This window comes from Gobio gobio (genome assembly GCF_949357685.1).
Source record: "Gobio gobio genome assembly, chromosome: 8".
NCBI classification, from domain to species: domain Eukaryota; kingdom Metazoa; phylum Chordata; class Actinopteri; order Cypriniformes; family Gobionidae; genus Gobio; species Gobio gobio.
The window spans coordinates 12,784,643-12,802,152 of NC_137114.1; the positions used below are offsets into that span (position 1 = coordinate 12,784,643).

Here is a 17,510-nt window from a genome sequence, read left to right on the forward strand (position 1 = left end):
GTCAGATGGCCCAGTCTGTTGTGATTGGCCTACTCTGCTCTGATTGGTCAGATGGCCCAGTCTGTTGTGATTGGTCTACTCTGCTCTGATTGGTCAGATGGCCCAGTCTGTTATGATTGGCTTACCGCTTACAGCTCATGTGAAATGAAAGGTGCATTACCATATCTGAATTTTCTTTTTGTGACGAACAGTGATACGAACAGTAATGATGGCATCAGTTGTACCGTATCAATTTGAGCCCGATTCCTCATCCTTTGGAAGTGTATGCAATTAATAGACCATTAATATGCAGTAATAGACCATAATCGATTACAGCCTAATGATGTTTTCTATATTCAGGAAGCGTACTTTCTTGGAGCAGATAAAATAAAAAGGAGTTCATAAATCTTACTGCTTGTATTCATTGACAAAAACAATGATATCGATATGGATGCATTGTGATACTGAATCGAATCGTTGACATGATAATCGCAATTTAATTTAATCGTGAGACCAGTGACGATTCACACGCCTAATGCAAAGTGTATTTGCTTTCACAGCTCAGAAAACAGCATCTTCTCGACATGCTGACAACACAAACCAAACTCTTCCAGTCTCCGCTAAAACTACAGTGTTTGAGGGTCAAAGTAGACTTTGTTCACATGCAGACAATAAAGACCATAGGCTGGCATTATGCACATTTGTTACAAACTCACATACGTTCGAGCAAGAAGTAAGACTGGAATTACTGATGACTTGTTTCAGGCAGTTCAGAATCGGTTCTTTTTTCGTTCTTTTTTTCCAGTTATCTTTACTTTGATCTTTGAAACTTTGCAAACCTATCACACTCACAAACAGCTATATTATACTATACATTAAAGGTAATATCTGAAAAAGCACAATAGGGGCACTTTAATAAACAAATGAGTGAATCGATATTCTAATAAATATACAATAAATGACAACAAAAAGAATACCTCCAGTAGGCATGTGCCGGTATAACATTTTCATGTTGCGATTAATTGCTAAAGCTTTTATCACGGTATACGGTATTATCACAAGTATTTTTCATTGTCAGTTTGTTAATAAATGAACTAATGTTAAATAATAGAGCCTTATTGTAAAGTGTGTGACTGAATAACAGAACATATTCAAACAATATCTAGGGCATGTAATTTAGTCCAGATTAAAATATAAAATGTTTAAATTTGAAAATGAATAGCCTTAAGTCTTATGGGGAAACGGCTGCATTTCTGCTGTTCCGTCAGCGCCCTCTGCTGTCAGAGAGTGAATGTGCACTTTAGCGTGTCTCGTTCACACGCTCAGCCATGTGCTCATGTACGTTGAGTTTGTTTACATCAGTGCACGTTCCTCTTTTACATATTGTTCATTTTAAATGGTTGATGGTAAAGTATTCTTAAAATACATTCTAAAAATCGGAATAATTCTTAATAAATAATTATTCACGGTATTTTGAAGTGCCCACGATAACAATATTGTGCATGTTCATTATTGCGGTATATCGTATTACCGTTTACCGGCACATGTCTAACCTCCAGTAATAAAAGTAACCCATACAATCATACCTTAACGGACTTATTGCTTTTTATACAGGAGCCCATCATGACCATGGAAGTGACCTCAGAGTCCAGAGACAGGCTGAACAGTTCTGACCTTTGGTTAGTGCAACCTGGCGGACACAAGGACTGGTTAAAGGACCTGTGTATGGCCTTGTTAGACAGTGGAGGAGTCCGAAATGAAGCTCTGCTTCTCACCAGACCTTTATGTGAGGTACACTGATGAAAAAGTAGCCTTGCTGTATTTTGGTGATCCAGTGTATAATGCAGAAATGTGTTTGTCTGACCCAAAAGCCAGAAAACAGACTTTTTTTTAAAATTGCTGTAGGTAAATACGGATTTTTGTCAGAGGATGCTGCCGCTCTTTGTTCATGATATTCTTCTGGGAGATGTGGACGGTTCCTGGAGGCAGCTGTTATCCACACACATCCAGAGTTTCTTCAGTCAGTACCGCAGACCCTCCACCCCCACCAGCCGCCCCACCACCCCCATGCTCTCTGATTCAGGTGCAAAACCATTTGTTACTCTTGACTATGGCAATAATGACTTGGCCTGCTGTGGTGCTGCCTTATCAAAGATAATATATTCTGTATAAGTAAACGTTTTTTTCTGTTTTAACAGGGAACACTATTGATGTTGCCAACCAGAGCCGGATAGACAAAACCTCACTCCGCAGCATGCTGGCAGTCATAGACTATCTCAGACAACAGAGCCGCCCAGTGGCACCTGGAAGGTTGGACACGTTTCCATTTCTATCCAATTTTGTATGCCCAAAGCACTATATAATTATTATTAATGCTCTTAATTTTGATGTTTTGAACATGCATGCACCCCTACTGCCCCTAAGTGTGGTAACATTTATTGCTGCTCGAGAGTTTTGTGGGAGGGTGAAAAGATTCTGCACACAGATTTTGCTCAAGAAGTTGGTCTGTGTGTGTGTGTGTCTGGTCAGTAAGGATTTTTATCAGAATTCTTTCATCAATAGAAAGTTGTAAAGAACAGGAATTATTTGAAATAGAAATCTTTTGTCAAATTTTAAGTGTCTTTACTGTCACTTTTGAGCAATCAGTTTCTTGCTGAGTAAGTATTAAGTAATGATGATAAATGACACTGTAATCAGTTTCCCACAGGATTTTGTGAAACTGGTGGGTCGACCTACGGTCACTAAATGCTGTAATCTTCAACTAGGCAAATGTGAAAATAATGCGTAACTGGTGACCGCTACATTCTCAAACGCACATTAAACTCTGCACATGCGCAGATCACATGCTTCAGTGGTGCTTCAGCGGTTCTTCAGCGGCACTGAAGCACCAAAATTGGTGCTATATAGCACTAAAAAAGGTTCCCCTATGATTACGAGCCAAGAACCATTTTTGGTGCCATATAGAACCTTTTTTTTTAGAGTGTATATTGCCAAAAGTTTTGGGACGCCTGCCTTTACATGCACATGAACTTTAATGACATCACATTCTTAATCTGTAGGGTTTAATATGGAGTTGGCCCACCCTTTACAGCTATAACAGCTTCAACTCTTCTGGGAGGCTTTCCACAAGGTTTAGGAGTGTGTTTATGGGAATTGTTGACCATTCTTCTAGAAGCGCATTTGTGAGGTCAGGCACTGATGTTGGACGAGAAGGCCTGGCTCTCAGTCTCCGCTCTAATTCATTCTAAAGGTGTTCTATCGGGTTGAGGTCAGGACTCTGTGCAGGCTGGTCAAGTTCCTCCACACCAAACTCATACATGTCTTTATGGACTGTGCTTTGTTTTTGCACTGGTGTGGAGTCATGTTGGAAGAGGAAGGGGCCGTCCCCAAACTGTTCCCACAATGTTGGGAGCATGAAATTTGTCCAAAATGTCTTGGTATGCTGAAGCATTAAGTGTTCCTTTCACTTGACCAAGGCCAAACCCAACCCCTGAAAAACAACCCCACACCATAATCCCCCCTCCACCAAACATTACACATGGCACAATGCAGTCAAGCAAGTACCGTTCTCCTGGCAACTGCCAAACCCAGACTCGTCCATCGGATGGCCAGACAGAGAAGCGTGATTGGTCACTCCAGAGAACACGTCTCTGCTCTAGAGTCCAGTGGCGGCGCGCTTTACACCACTGCATCCCACGCTTTGCATTGCACTTGGTGATGTAAGGCTTGGATGAGTTGCTCAGCCATGAAAACCCATTCCATGAAGCTCTACACACTGTTCTTGAGCTAATCTGAAGGCCACACGAAGTTTGGAGGTCTGTAGCTATTGACTCTGCAGAAAGTTGCGCAGACCCCGCTCTGTGATTTTTACATGGCCTACCACTTCGTGGTTGAGTTGCTGTTGTTACCCATCGCTTCCACTTTGTTATAATACTACTAACTGTTGACTAATATTTAGTGGTGAGGAAATTTCGCGAATGGACTTATTGCACAGGTGGCAACCCATCACGGTACCACGCTTGAGTTCACTGAGCTCCTGAGAGCGACCCATTCTCTCACAAATGTTTGTAGAAGCGTCTGCATGCCTAGTGCTTGATTTAATACACCTGTGGCCATGAAGTGATTGGAACACCTGAATTCAGTGATTTGGAGGGGTGTCCCAATACTTTTGGCAATATAGTGTATGTACTGTCTACACTAGTGAATGTTAGCTATAATTCCACCCACTTATTAATGCAAATTTAGAACATTGAGTAAAAAAAACTCTGGATAAAATTGGCAAAATGCTCTTCAAAATTCTAAAAATCTCACACATTTAAAAACACTAGGTATCCGCCTCCGAATGCAGGACAACATGACAGCATTTATTTCACATTGTCTGCCGCTCTGAGGCGCAAGTCATTTTTGATGTACGGAAAAGAGCCACAGTGGCTTGCCCGATTACAAAAACATCAAATTTATTACAGATATTTGCAGCAATTTACCAGAAAGTGGCGGTTTTGTTCTCTTGAACACACAGGATGAAAAAGGTTGTTGATTTTCAAATAAGTTAAATATGCAACTTTGGAAGGAAACATAGCTATTGTTAGTAGACAAATGAAATAGACCTTGAGAGTGTGTCACTGGGCAAAAAGTGCCCATAGCTGAAGAAACTCATTTGAGAAATTAATAAGATTAATATGTTATACACGTTTGCTGATACGTTTCCTGTTCAATACCATGATTCTGCTTTGTTGAGCATTTGTAATGAGACCGGGTTAAATAAAGTGAATTTTGATGTTGTACAGTGCAGTACTTTAAACAGTTTTTTTGTTTTTTTTTAAGTAATGAATATGGGACGGTGTGTGACTCAAATTTTTGGCTGGATCTGAATTATCTGGAGGTGGCTGGAGCCGCCCAGGTGTGTTCCGCCCATTTCACTGCTCTCCTTTACTCTGAGATCTACGTGGACAAGATCAGATCCAACATGGAGCAGAGCCGAAGGTACTCCGACTTCCTTACTTCACACTTACTATAATCACAACCACAGTGCTTTACACTAAATTCATTTTTTGTTTAAAGAGTTGTATGGTGACCAATGGCATGTGTTTGTCTCAGCTCACAGTCTCGAGTGTCAAGACGGATCACGTTTGATGAGAGTAGCCAGACGCTGTCCATCAGCAGTGTGAATGAAAAGAGTTTAGAAGACTCTGGCATCAGTCTCCAGGTGGGTGATGAAGGGTATCAGAGCATGTAAGTGGAGTGGAGCGACAGCCATTTCATCACTCCGCTCCAACTCTTCACTGAAACACTCTACCTGTTCCACTCTGCACCGCTCACACACTCTCCTTCACTGATTATAATGCAGTAAAACACTGGGATGCTTAGTAAGACTAAGTACATGGTTTGATTTGTCTGTCAGGATCTTCTGATTGAAGTGTACAGGTGCATTGGAGAACCTGACAGCCTGTATGGATGTGGAGGGGGCAAGTTAATCAGTCCTCTGACTAGGTGAGACTTTTAAATTCAATAAATCTTTTAAAAATCTTTGAAAGGGTTAGTTCACCCAAAAATGAAAATTCTGTCATTAATTACTCACCCTCATGTCGTTCGACACCCGTCAGACCTCCGTTCATCTTCAGAACACAAATGAAGATATTTTTGTTGAAAGCTGATGGCTGAGAAAGGCTTCAGATAGGCCTCCATTGGCATTCAGTACATTCACACTCCCAAGACCCATAAAAGGCACTTAAAACGTCGTTACAAAGTCCATCTCACCACAGTGACTCTACAATAATTTTACGATGCGACGACTATAGTTTTTGTGCGCAAAAAAAATCAAAATAACACCTTTATCCAACTTGTTCTTGTCTTCCGCGTGTGCCTCCACGACGCATGCGCGAAAATATGACGCAGATCCGGCGTTCGGACACATGACCCAGAAGCGATTTGTTTACAAGTAGAGGAAGACGCGCGTATCTAAGCTGTTGAATTCTACATTGATCGTGCTTTAGGTCTCGGCGTAGTTCTCAAAATGGGAGCAAGTGTGCATTTCATGGATTCCCGAACGCCGGATCTGCGTCATATTCTCGCGCATGCGTCGTGGAGGCACACACGGAAGACAAGAACAAGTTGGATAAAGGTGTTTTTTTGATTTTTTTTGCGCACAAAAACTATAGTCGTCGCATCGTAAAATTATTGTAGAGTCACTGTGGTGAGATGGACTTTGTAACGACGTTTTAAGTGCCTTTTATGGGTCTTGTGAGTGTAAATGTACTGAATGCCAATGGAGGCCTATCTGAAGCCTTTCTCAGCCATCAGCTTTCAACAAAAATATCTTCATTTGTGTTCTGAAGATGAACGGAGGTCTGACGGGTGTCGAACGACATGAGGGTGAGTAATTAATGACAGAATTTTCATTTTTGGGTGAACTAACCCTTTAAATAAACCCAGCTGTTTTAATAAATGTAAATTTGAATATACGATATATGCACAATGGGCCTCATTCAAGAACAAACAAGGAATAAATATATAAATAACAAATCAATATAAAAATTAAGTAAATTATATATAAAAAAGGACCTTCCCAAATCTCTCCTTTGGGTTCACAAATGCTTCATTAACCTTTTTTAGGTTATGTTGATTTGATTGTTAAATGTATGTACGTTAACGAATTCCAATTATTGGTAAATAGGACACACGTGTGCGCTCATTCACAATTAGCATAATCCCCACCCATGAATTATAACTTTGTGAACTAGAGAATTGCTGTGAGATCTTCTGGAGTTAAGGGTCCTTATTGTAGTGTTACCTTGTAGCTTCTACTTTCTTACCAAATAAGATCTAAATGTAGAGGGGCTGAAGTTTTCTCTTTGTGTGTGTGTGTGTGTGTGTGTGTGTGTGTGTGTGTGTGTGTGTGTGTGTGTGTGTGTGTGTGTGTGTGTGTGTGTGTGTGTGTGTGTGTGTGTGTGTGTGTGTGTGTTCTCCAGAATTCGAACATATGAACATGAGGCCATGTGGGAAAAGGCTTTGGTTTCATATGACCTTCACTCCAACCTCCCAGAGGTCACACGACAGATCGGCATAGTAGAGGTACATTTGACCTGTTAGCGCTGATGCTTCTGCTACATTATGAGGATGGTTGCAATTTAAAGTTGTGATCTCTAGGTAACCGCGGTTAGTGTGTGTCTTTCTCAGGGTCTGCAGAACTTTGGTTTGTGTAGTATTCTAAGCACGTATCTTCACGGGCTGGAGAGAGAAGGAGTGGAGTGGAGTCCTGAGCTCCGAGAGCTACGCTTTCAGGCCGCCTGGAGAAGCACACAGTGGGACTGTGACATGCCTGAGAGGTGTGTGTTTGGATCAACACTCTTTAACCATGGAATGGAATTAAAATAGTCATATTTAGTTTTTCAAGATTTTTTTACCCTCTCTCTTTTTTTCAGGAATGAGAAGCTGAAGCCTGGCATCAATGAGTCCTTGTTCAATGCCCTCCAAGCTTTGAGAGATAGAGAATTGTCCCTTTTTGAGCAAACCCTCAACTACGCCAGGTAACCAGCGTTAAAACTCATTCACAACAAGGACAATAACTAGAATGTTTTAATAATCGTTCTAATTCAATGATCTGTATACCATAAACCATAAACACACTCCTAAACCTTGTGGAAAGCCTTCCCAGAAGAGTTGAAGCTGTTATAGCTACAAAGGGTGGGTCAACTCCATATTAAAGGTGCAGTGTGTGATTTTTAGCGGCATTTAGCGTTGAGGTTGTGAATTGCACCCCCTCCCTTTCGGAGCACATAGGGGGCCGACACAGGAAAAAATGTTATCGTCGAAGAGAGCAGAGAGTGACTAGGTGTATAGTAGGGGTGTAACAATACATCTATGCCACGGTTTGGTTCATGTCACGGTTTTGAAGCCTAGGTTGGGTTCGGTTTGCTGTGGAGTCATAGTTCATGGCAGGGCACCAGCAATAATAACACTAGGTTCACCTTTAACTTAATAATAACAATAGCAATAATTGGTAACACTTTACTTGAAGGGGTGTGCATAAGACTGACATGACACCTTCACAATCATGACATAACACTTGTCATGAATATGAAGGAATTTTTATGCATGTTCATGACAACTGTCATCATGTGTCATTCGCTCAATTATGTCATTTCTAATGCAAAGATGACATTATTTGAGATGTCTTAGTTATGACAACTTGACATAAACCAATATATCATAACCTGTCATAAACATGACATAGCAGATTAATTATCAAACTTAAGTATTAAAGTTAAAGAATATTTTCCTTGACCTAAACTACAGTGGTACAAGTTGAATTTGTCATTAAAATGTCATTAAGTGTCAATACTCTGTCAAATTATTTTATAACAGTGTCATAAATATTTTCCTTGACCTAAACTACAGTGGTACAAGTTGAATTTTGTCATTAAAATGTCATTAAGTGTCAATAAGACAATAAAATAAAGTTATTTTATAACAGTGAAAACTCACCTCAAAATGATAGCGTGGCACCACTGGTTAGGTGTATGCCATTATGATTGTGTCTTGGCTAGACTTATCCATGATTTAAAAAAGCATTTCAAGAAAATATAAATGTGTGGGATGCTGTAATTAACTATTTAGGAAACTTTTTTTTTAAAATATTATGAACTGAAAAATATTCACGACGCTGTTATAAAATAATTTGACAGAGTATTAACACTTAATGACATTTTAAATGACAAAATTTAACTTGTACCACTGAAAAAAGATTTATGACAAGTTATGTTGTCTTGGTTTATGTCAAGTTGTCATAACAAAAACATCTCAAATAATGTCATGTTTGCATTAAAAATGACATAATTGAGCGAATGACACTTAATGACAGTTGTCATGAACATGCATACAAACTCCTTCATATTCATGACAAGTGTCATGTCATGATAATGAAGGTGACATGTCAGTCTTATGCACACCCCTTCAAGTAAAGTGTTACCCAATAATTTAACTTATTAACTTTATCTTTATTAACTTTATACATTGGCTTCACGTTTCCTTTAGAGCATACCTGAGTAAACTAAAATGAAATGAATGCCTCCACTGTAGACTAGTCAGAAATAATCTACTCATTTTACCATTTACCATAATATATATATAAAAAAAAGTAGTGATGCACCGATCATGATTTTACATGGCCGATTCCGATACCGATTTTTTTTCAAGAAAACTGTCCGATTCCGATACCGATTTCCGATTTAAAAAAAATATATATATATTTGAGGAGCTCTTTTCCAAAACGCTATAAATCCATTTCAATAGTTTTCAGGAAAATCGTTTTTTTTACCTAGACCCACACATTTTGTGAATATTCAATTTATCCTGTTAAAATGTTTTTTTTGGCTCAGTCTGAACATGTTGAACAATGATTATTAAATCAAACAACAATATTCTTGATGATAAATTCAAAGTTAATTAATTTTTTTTCCAAAACGCTATAAATCCATTAATTTTTTTTCAAAATGCTATAAATCCATCATTTTTTTTATTTATTCATGGTTTGTCTTTTTTTTTTTAAAACAACAAGAGAACATGCAACATATAATCAGGGACTCATAAATTAATATAAAATATTGATAATAATGATAACAATATTCAATAAGTTATTTAGTAATACATATTCAATATAAATATAAAACATATAATATACATCTAAATATAAAACATATAATACACATAAAAATAGTCATTTTTAGTAAAGTGTTAAACTTGTTACAAATAGGACCAACTTGTCCACTACATATGCATGAAAAAAAAACTAATTATTATATTCAATATTCAACAATGCATTTAATAGTACATACAGTAAAGTGTCTAACCTGTAAAACAGTAGGACCATTGTCTGCTATACATTTTTTTAAATCACATAGTGTGTGTGTATGAGATTTGCTTTGAGTGTGTGAGAGGACAGAGAGTGAGGGTGTGTGTGTGTGTGTGTGTGTGTGTGTGTGTGTGAGTGAATGCGAGTGTGTGTGTGTGTGTGTGTGTGTGTGTGTGTGTGTGTGTGTGTGTGTGTGTGTGTGTGTGTGTGTGTGTGTGTGTGTGTGTGTGTGTGTGTGTGTGTGTGTGTGTGTGTGCGAGCTCGTGTGAGTGAATGCGAGTGTGTGTATGCATGCGAATGCTAGCGTGCTTATGGTCCTGGACTTTCGGACGCTTCCTTGTCACTTGCGTGATGTCCATGAGATGAAGTATGGCGTGATCCTGGTCAACCTTGTTTGGTTTTTCATAAAAATAATTGAAATGTATCCTCAGATCGTCCGGCGACAGCCTCTCGGCCTGACAGAAACCTTTGGCAGGGGCTTTGTGTTGACATCCCACTGTTGTTATCAATGCGCTACCTGAGTGACGAAACTTCTTTTTTTGTTGTTTTTTGTGATTTTCTTTGTCCAGTCGGTGTTTTCTACCCCCAGGTGTAGGTCTCACTTGCTCATCAAGGTCATCAAAAGTGTTATCAGAGTTTAAAGCACTCATTTTTATGAATGAATGAACGTAAACAAACTGCTGTTCAGAGTGCCGCCCTGTTGGATTACGTAGTACGCTCATCGAATTCTGATTTGTCGAGAGGATATATCGTGTTTAGGCTAAAAATAGGTTCGGCGTTTATGGAGCTTTGGAAAGAAACTGCATCTTGCAGTACATTTTAAACAAGGAAATATAGGGATTTGGCATGAAATGTTGATGGAGCAGTGAATAGGTTCAGTACACAGCAAAATGACATGATAAACTTTATCGTTTATCGTGTTTTGGAAAAGAGCTCTTCATTTTTACACAATAAAAGAAAGAAAGTATACATGAACAAGATGTTTATTTGGTATTTAACAGGCTAAATTGGCTTTTGGCTAATGAAAACAAGTCCGCAATTTGAAATTAACGGGAAATTGAATTGGAAATTAAAAGGCTGAAAGGTGAAATTAAAGGCAACAACTGCATATTCTGCAATCCAAACAAAGATGTTACTTAAATCAGCATTTTTTTTTTAATTCAGTGTAAAGAACAAAAGTCTTTACCAGTGAAATTAAATAAAACCAAAGTATATAATTGTTCCAAAATGTTAAATCAAATAATGTTTAGTGCAACGAAAAAAAGATTCTACAGCAAGTGCTTTTTAAATCAAATTAAGTCAATGTAATTTTAAGGTAAAATAAAGATGATCATACTATAGGCTACAGAACTGATAGTATTTCATTTCTAAAGTGCACGCATGTTCTTCTTTAGGCTACAAAAAGAAGTATTTCGGCTTTGTCACAAGTTGTCTGTTTCGTTCTCATCCGATCCAACACGTGAGAAGCTGAGCTGAACAAACGCTCACAATCTGCGCTTGTGCAGGCGCGGAGAGGTAAGCTCGCGCAACTTCAGCTCGCGCAGGAAAGCGGCTCTTCATTCCCTTCAGCGTATCTCGTCTCTTCCCTCAGTTCTCCAGTTTCCGTTTGTAACACACAAGTGACATGTTCGCGAATGATTGCAATATAGGCGTATGTGCACACGGGCGCACTTCCAGAAAAATCGGCAGAAAAATACAAAGAAAACCGTTTTTTGGCCGGTCAACTGGTGCATCCCTAAAAAAAAGCATATTTATTTCATAAAAATGTATGACACAGTAATTTCCCACTTTAGCCTACTTAATCATGATGAATAAATAGGCCTATAAGTTAAATATATTAAATAGCAGTTTTTGTTAATACAATAAAGTACACCACACTAGTTTAAAAATAAACAAAATAACATAAAGTGAAAATAAAGTGGCATTGTGGGGTTATGGAAACAACAGTTACCATTTCGAATACACAATCCTTCATGAACTGTTAATGAAACCTGAAAACTGCTCCTGATGATCTGTATGAACATCATAACCACATGCCTGCCCAGCTCACACACGTCGAACCACTTTCGTGATTTATTGGTCCTTTACTTTTATTTCATAATTGACATCTTAGTTTTTCTTGCACTTTATGACATACTATGCGCATGTCATCACTACGAGTGCAGTATAACGGCTGACAGGACAGGAAAGCGGTTTTCTGAGGTGAGAGAGATTTTTTTATTTCGTAACAAGCTACGAAAATGACGATGTTTCTGGGATTCCAGGGACAAGGTAGCATTTTGCCAACCTGGCTCTCTTTGTCCTTCCACCATGCAGCTTGAGCGATCACGTGACATGCACTTGGAAAACAAAAGTTAGTGTATATTTAGTAAATAATATTATTCTAATAATATTTAGTAAAAATACAGCTCTTATTTGTTGTTAAAAGTGTACTGATTACTATTTAATCAAATGGAAAAAAATGATTTTGTGGCATAAGGTGAAGTGAGAGCTGGGGCTGGGGCTGGGGCAGCAGGCGCTCGGTTCCACATGAGAGTATCGCGGCTCGAACCGTGGGTGGTGTATCACGGTTTTTCGGTTCGGTTTGAATTTCGTTACACCCCTTGTGTATGTAGATAGAAATGGCTCATTCTAAGGTAATAAAAACTATTTATACACCAATGAAAACATAGTTATATTGCATTTCTATCAATAGATCCTCATAAATACCACACACTGGATCTTTAAACCCTACGGATTAAGAATGAGATGCATTTTAAGTTCATTTGCATGTAAAGGCAGGCATCCCAAACACTATATTGCCAAAAGTTATCTTTTACACCGGGAAAATTAGTGGATGTTTTTGTTTTTGTGGATGTCTGTTGTCCTCACTTTATGACTTGAGTAGCAATTACAAATATAGATCCTGTCCATGAGGGATCATCCGTCTGAACTGTATGTGTTTGCATGTTCTGTCAGAGGTCATGAGGTCGAGGAGTTGTGTCGTGGTAGTCTGGAGGCCGTGTCTTCACTCTATCCTGCTCTCTGTAACCTGCAGAGGATCAGTGAACTGCGGGGTGTCGAGGAGCTTTTCTCCAGGTCAGAGTCCACTTTCATGCTAGAATCATAGAAGCAAAAGCACTATTCCTATAAAATATATGATATAATAAATAATAAATATTATTTATTTGAAGGAATTAAAAGACAATTTTCCATGTATTGTTCAACTGGTCGAGGTTGATATGGGATTTAAAAAGTAATAAACAATGCAATACTTTTTAAAGAGTGTATCTAGTAAGGTAATTACACTGTTAAAGATGTAATTAGTAGCTAGTAATGAATTACTTTTTAGATGAACTTACCCAGCATCCATAACTGTAACATTTATGGTTTCATGACCCTTTAATTTTAAATTGGGTTCAATTTGTCATCCATATGACTCTTCTATGTGCTTTTTCTTTAGATTATAGATCCAGACTCTAGAAATGAACGTATAAGACTTTTTGGCTAAAAGTTAATGTATAGTTTGTTTCTGTTCTTGCCAGGCCTGTAACTGACTCCAGCCTCAATGAAGTCTACAGGAAGTGGCAGCAGCACTCTGATCTCTTAACCAACAGTGATTTCAGTCTGGTGGAGCCAGTCTTAGCCTTACGCTCCTCCATACAGGAAACATTGATTTCCTCAGAGACAGACCCAGACAGGAAGAAGTACCTGATTTCTGCCTATTCGTCCCACCTGATGGAGCTGTGCAAACTGGCTCGTTCTGCAGGAAACACACAGGTCTGTCCATCTCTGCATGTCAATTAGCCAGACTTTTGGCTCGCGGACATTTGTCATTAGTGCAGTGCATTATATTAACATATGAACATGTTCCACAAAGTTTGACAACCAGAGAGTGTCAAATTAAAAAAGAATTTGTGTAACATTTTTCACAACACACATTGTTTTAAAGCAGCTTTTTAAAATCATAATGCTAACGTTTAAAACTTCTTAATACCTTCATGCCTTATAGTCGTTAAGCTGGGCGATAATATACTTTATATTTAACATTATACTGTATGTATGCAGATAAAGTTGGACATATTTACATATCTAAGTTTATATAAAGAACTGGCCAATAATATAGTTACGTTTTGCAAAGAAATAAAAAAATCAGATTTGCTATATATTATGCATTGCTTTACATGAGTGTACCATATGTGGAAAAAGTTGGATATATGTCCAGCTTTGCTGAGCGATAATATAATTCCCATTTTTATACAATATAAACAATCAGGCAGCCAGTATTCAATATATACATATTGTGAGTGTGAGTATGCTGCATAATGTATATGCAGGTAAAGTAGGATGTATTGTATTTAAAATGTTTAGTATATCACTGGGTGATAGAGCTGCATGATTAATTGTTTAAAGATCTCAATCTTGATTTAAACATCCACACAATCTTATTCCTAAATAACAACGATTCGGCTCTGACTATTAAACCTGCGACAAGATCACACTTATTCATATCTGCGTTGGTAATGCTGCTGATCCAGAGAGAGCAATTGTCATTTTTAGGGATGAAACAGCTTCACAAACACGTCTTTTAAACCACACCGGATCAGAACAATAAATTCACATTATCACAGAAGTACTGGGATAAAAGTGTATAGTTTGGATATAAACGCCGATGTCTACGGTAGTGTTGTGCTCATAAGTAAAATTGTGTTGGGACTACTATTAGAAGAATAGTCAAAATAGTTATATTACTATTTTGAAACAAAAAGTCTGTTGAAGTGTTGTGTTCTAATGTAATGTGTGTGTGGAGAACACAAGTGAAAGATGGATAAAGTTTGCTGCTAAGCAGGGCTGAGCCTGGTCAGTACCTGGATGGGAGACCTCCTGGGCAAACTAGGTAGCTGCTGGTAGAGGTGTTAGTGAGGCCAGCAGGGGGCGCTCACCCTGTGCTCTGTGTGGGTCCTGACACCCCAGTATAGTGATGGGGACACTATACTGTAACAAGCACCGTCCTTCGGATGAGACGTTAAACTGAGGTCCTGACTCTCTGGTCATTAAAAATCCCAGGATGTCCTTTCGATAAAGAGTAGGGGTGTAGCCAATGGCCAAATTTGCCCATTGGCCCCTGTCCATCATGGCCTCCTAATCATCCCCATATATATACGATTGTCTTCATCACTCTGTCTCCTCTCCACCAATCAGCTGGTGTGTGGTGGGCGTTCTGGCGCAATATGGCTGCCTTCGCATCATCCAGGTGGTGCTGCACATTGGTGGTGGTTGAGGAGATTTTCCCCCCTTCTATGTAAAGCGCTTTGAGTGCCTAGAAAAGCGCTATATAAATGTAACAAATTATTATTATTAATAATTATTAGTTGTATTATAAATTATAATAATTTGTTACATTTATATAGCGCTTTTCTAGGCACTCAAAGCGCTTTACATATAGAAGGGGGGAATCTCCTCAACCACCGCCAATGTGCAGCACCACCTGGATGATGCGACGGCAGCCATATTGCGCCAGAACGGCCACCACACACCAGCTGATTGGTGGAGAGGAGACAGTGATGAAGCCAATCAGTGTATGGGGATGATTAGGAGGCCATGATGGACAGGGGCCAATGGGCAAATTTGCCCAGGATGCCGGGGTTACACCCCTACTCTTTATCGAAGGACATCCTGGGATTTTTTTTTAATGACCACAGAGAGTCAGGACCTCGGTTTAACGTCTCATCCGAAGGACGGTGCTTGTTACAGTATAGTGTCCCCATCACTATACTGGGGTGTCAGGACCCACACAGACCACAGGGTGAGTGCCCCCTGCTGGCCTCACTAACACCTCTACCAGCAGCTACCTGGTTTTCCCAGTTGGTCTCCCATCCTAACCCTGCTTAGCTTCAGTGGGAAACCAGTCTTGGGCGTCAGGGTGATATGGCTGCTGATAAAAATCAATCATCATTTTGAACGATAAGTCTTTTGCTTCATGTTTTATAACCTAACACTTTTTAGTGAAATATTTAGCTTAAAGGGTTAGTTCACCCAAAAATGAAAATTCTGTCATTAATTACTCACCCTCATGTCGTTCGACACCCGTAAGACCTCCGTTCATCTTCGGAACACAAATGAAGATATTTTTGTTGAAATCTGATGGCTGAGAAAGGCTTCAGACAGGCCTCCATTGGCATTCAGTACATTTACACTCCCAAGACCCATAAAAGGCACTTAAAACGTCGTTACAAAGTCCATCTCACCACAGTGACTCTACACTAATTTTACGAAGCGACGACAATAGTTTTTGTGCGCAGAAAAAAATCAAAATAACGACTTTATTCAACCTCTTCTTGACTTCCGTGTGTGCCTCCACGACGCATGCGCGAGAATATGACGTAGCGTATGACATATTTTTTATATTTTTATTTTTATCTTATTTCCTATTTTTATCTTTTACTTGATTTATTTATAATTCTACTTATGTTAATACTTTTTATTCTAATTTTATTCTATTTCTATTTAATTTCTTGTAACTGTTATTTGCACTGTCCATGGAGCGGACCTGTTTACATTTCACTGCCAGTTGTATATTGTGTATATAACTGTGTATGTGACAAATAAAACTCTTGAATCTCTTGAATCTTGAATCTAGCGCCGGCGTTCGGGAATCCATGAAATGCACACTTGCTCCCATTTTGAGCACTACGCCGAGACCTAAAGCACGATCAATGTAGAATCCAACAGCTTAGATACGCGCGTCTTCCTCTGCTTGTAAACAAATCGCTTCTGGGTCATGTGTCCGAACGCCAGATCTGCGTCATATTCTCGCGCATGTGTCGTGGAGGCACACACGGAAGACAAGAACAAGTTGGATAAAGGTGTTTTTTTTTTTCCGCACAAAAACTATTGTCGTCGCATCGTAAAATTATTGTAGAGTCACTGTGGTGAGATGGACTTTGTAACGGCGTTTTAAGTGCCTTTTATGGGTCTTGTGAGTGTAAATGTACTGAATGCCAATGGAGGCCTATCTGAAGCCTTTCTCAGCCATCAGCTTTCAACAAAAATATCTTAATTTGTGTTCTGAAGATGAACGGAGGTCTTACGGGTGTCGAACGACATGAGGGTGAGGAATTAATGACAGAATTTTCATTTTTGGGTGAACTAACCCTTTAAAGTGTGTTTGTGCGCTATCATGAAATAAAATGCCCCCTTTTTGGTATTTTGCTATATAATGCAAAGGCATTTTATCCATGTGTTGTTCTAGCTGGCAGAGCGAGCCGTTTTCCACATGAAGCAGCACAGCCTGGTAAGTGGTGGCGACGGCGGCAGCAGCTCATGGGCCTGCCAGCTGGAGGAGGCACAGGTGTTCTGGGTGAAGAAGGAACACGGGCTGGCTCTGGGGCTGCTCAAACAGATGATCCAAAAACTAGAGGATCTGGTGAGTTGAAATGTGGTTAAGGTGGCATCTATAGTCCATTTCACAGGTGTAGATAATGCCAAATGTGCCAAGTAGTTGCATATCTCCTGAATATCACAGAATGTCTTTGTGTGAGCAGGTGTGTGTGAACCCTGCTGTGGTGCCGGTGTATTCTGGGTGTTTGAGACTCTGTGGAAGCTGGTTGGCTGAATCCTGTCTGGAGAGCCCTGCTATCATACTGGAGAAATATCTGGAAAGGGTAATGCGCTCATATATTCTGCAAGGCATGATGGGAAA

The 17,510-nt window shown here is 39.2% G+C and overlaps 1 protein-coding gene across 1 annotated transcript in view; it reads left to right on the forward strand.

The window, feature by feature from the left end:
• Positions 1 to 17,510, forward strand: part of atm (ATM serine/threonine kinase) — an 86,593-nt gene that overhangs the window by 53,688 nt on the left and 15,395 nt on the right. The window contains exons 35-47 of the mRNA XM_079823511.1: positions 1,594 to 1,770; positions 1,885 to 2,062; positions 2,178 to 2,289; positions 4,804 to 4,962; positions 5,077 to 5,185; positions 5,381 to 5,469; positions 6,948 to 7,050; positions 7,156 to 7,304; positions 7,401 to 7,505; positions 12,788 to 12,907; positions 13,354 to 13,588; positions 17,061 to 17,234; positions 17,353 to 17,472. Of these exons, the coding sequence (XP_079679637.1) occupies positions 1,594 to 1,770; positions 1,885 to 2,062; positions 2,178 to 2,289; positions 4,804 to 4,962; positions 5,077 to 5,185; positions 5,381 to 5,469; positions 6,948 to 7,050; positions 7,156 to 7,304; positions 7,401 to 7,505; positions 12,788 to 12,907; positions 13,354 to 13,588; positions 17,061 to 17,234; positions 17,353 to 17,472 (1,830 nt within the window). The remainder of the gene's footprint in view (positions 1 to 1,593; positions 1,771 to 1,884; positions 2,063 to 2,177; positions 2,290 to 4,803; positions 4,963 to 5,076; positions 5,186 to 5,380; positions 5,470 to 6,947; positions 7,051 to 7,155; positions 7,305 to 7,400; positions 7,506 to 12,787; positions 12,908 to 13,353; positions 13,589 to 17,060; positions 17,235 to 17,352; positions 17,473 to 17,510) is intronic.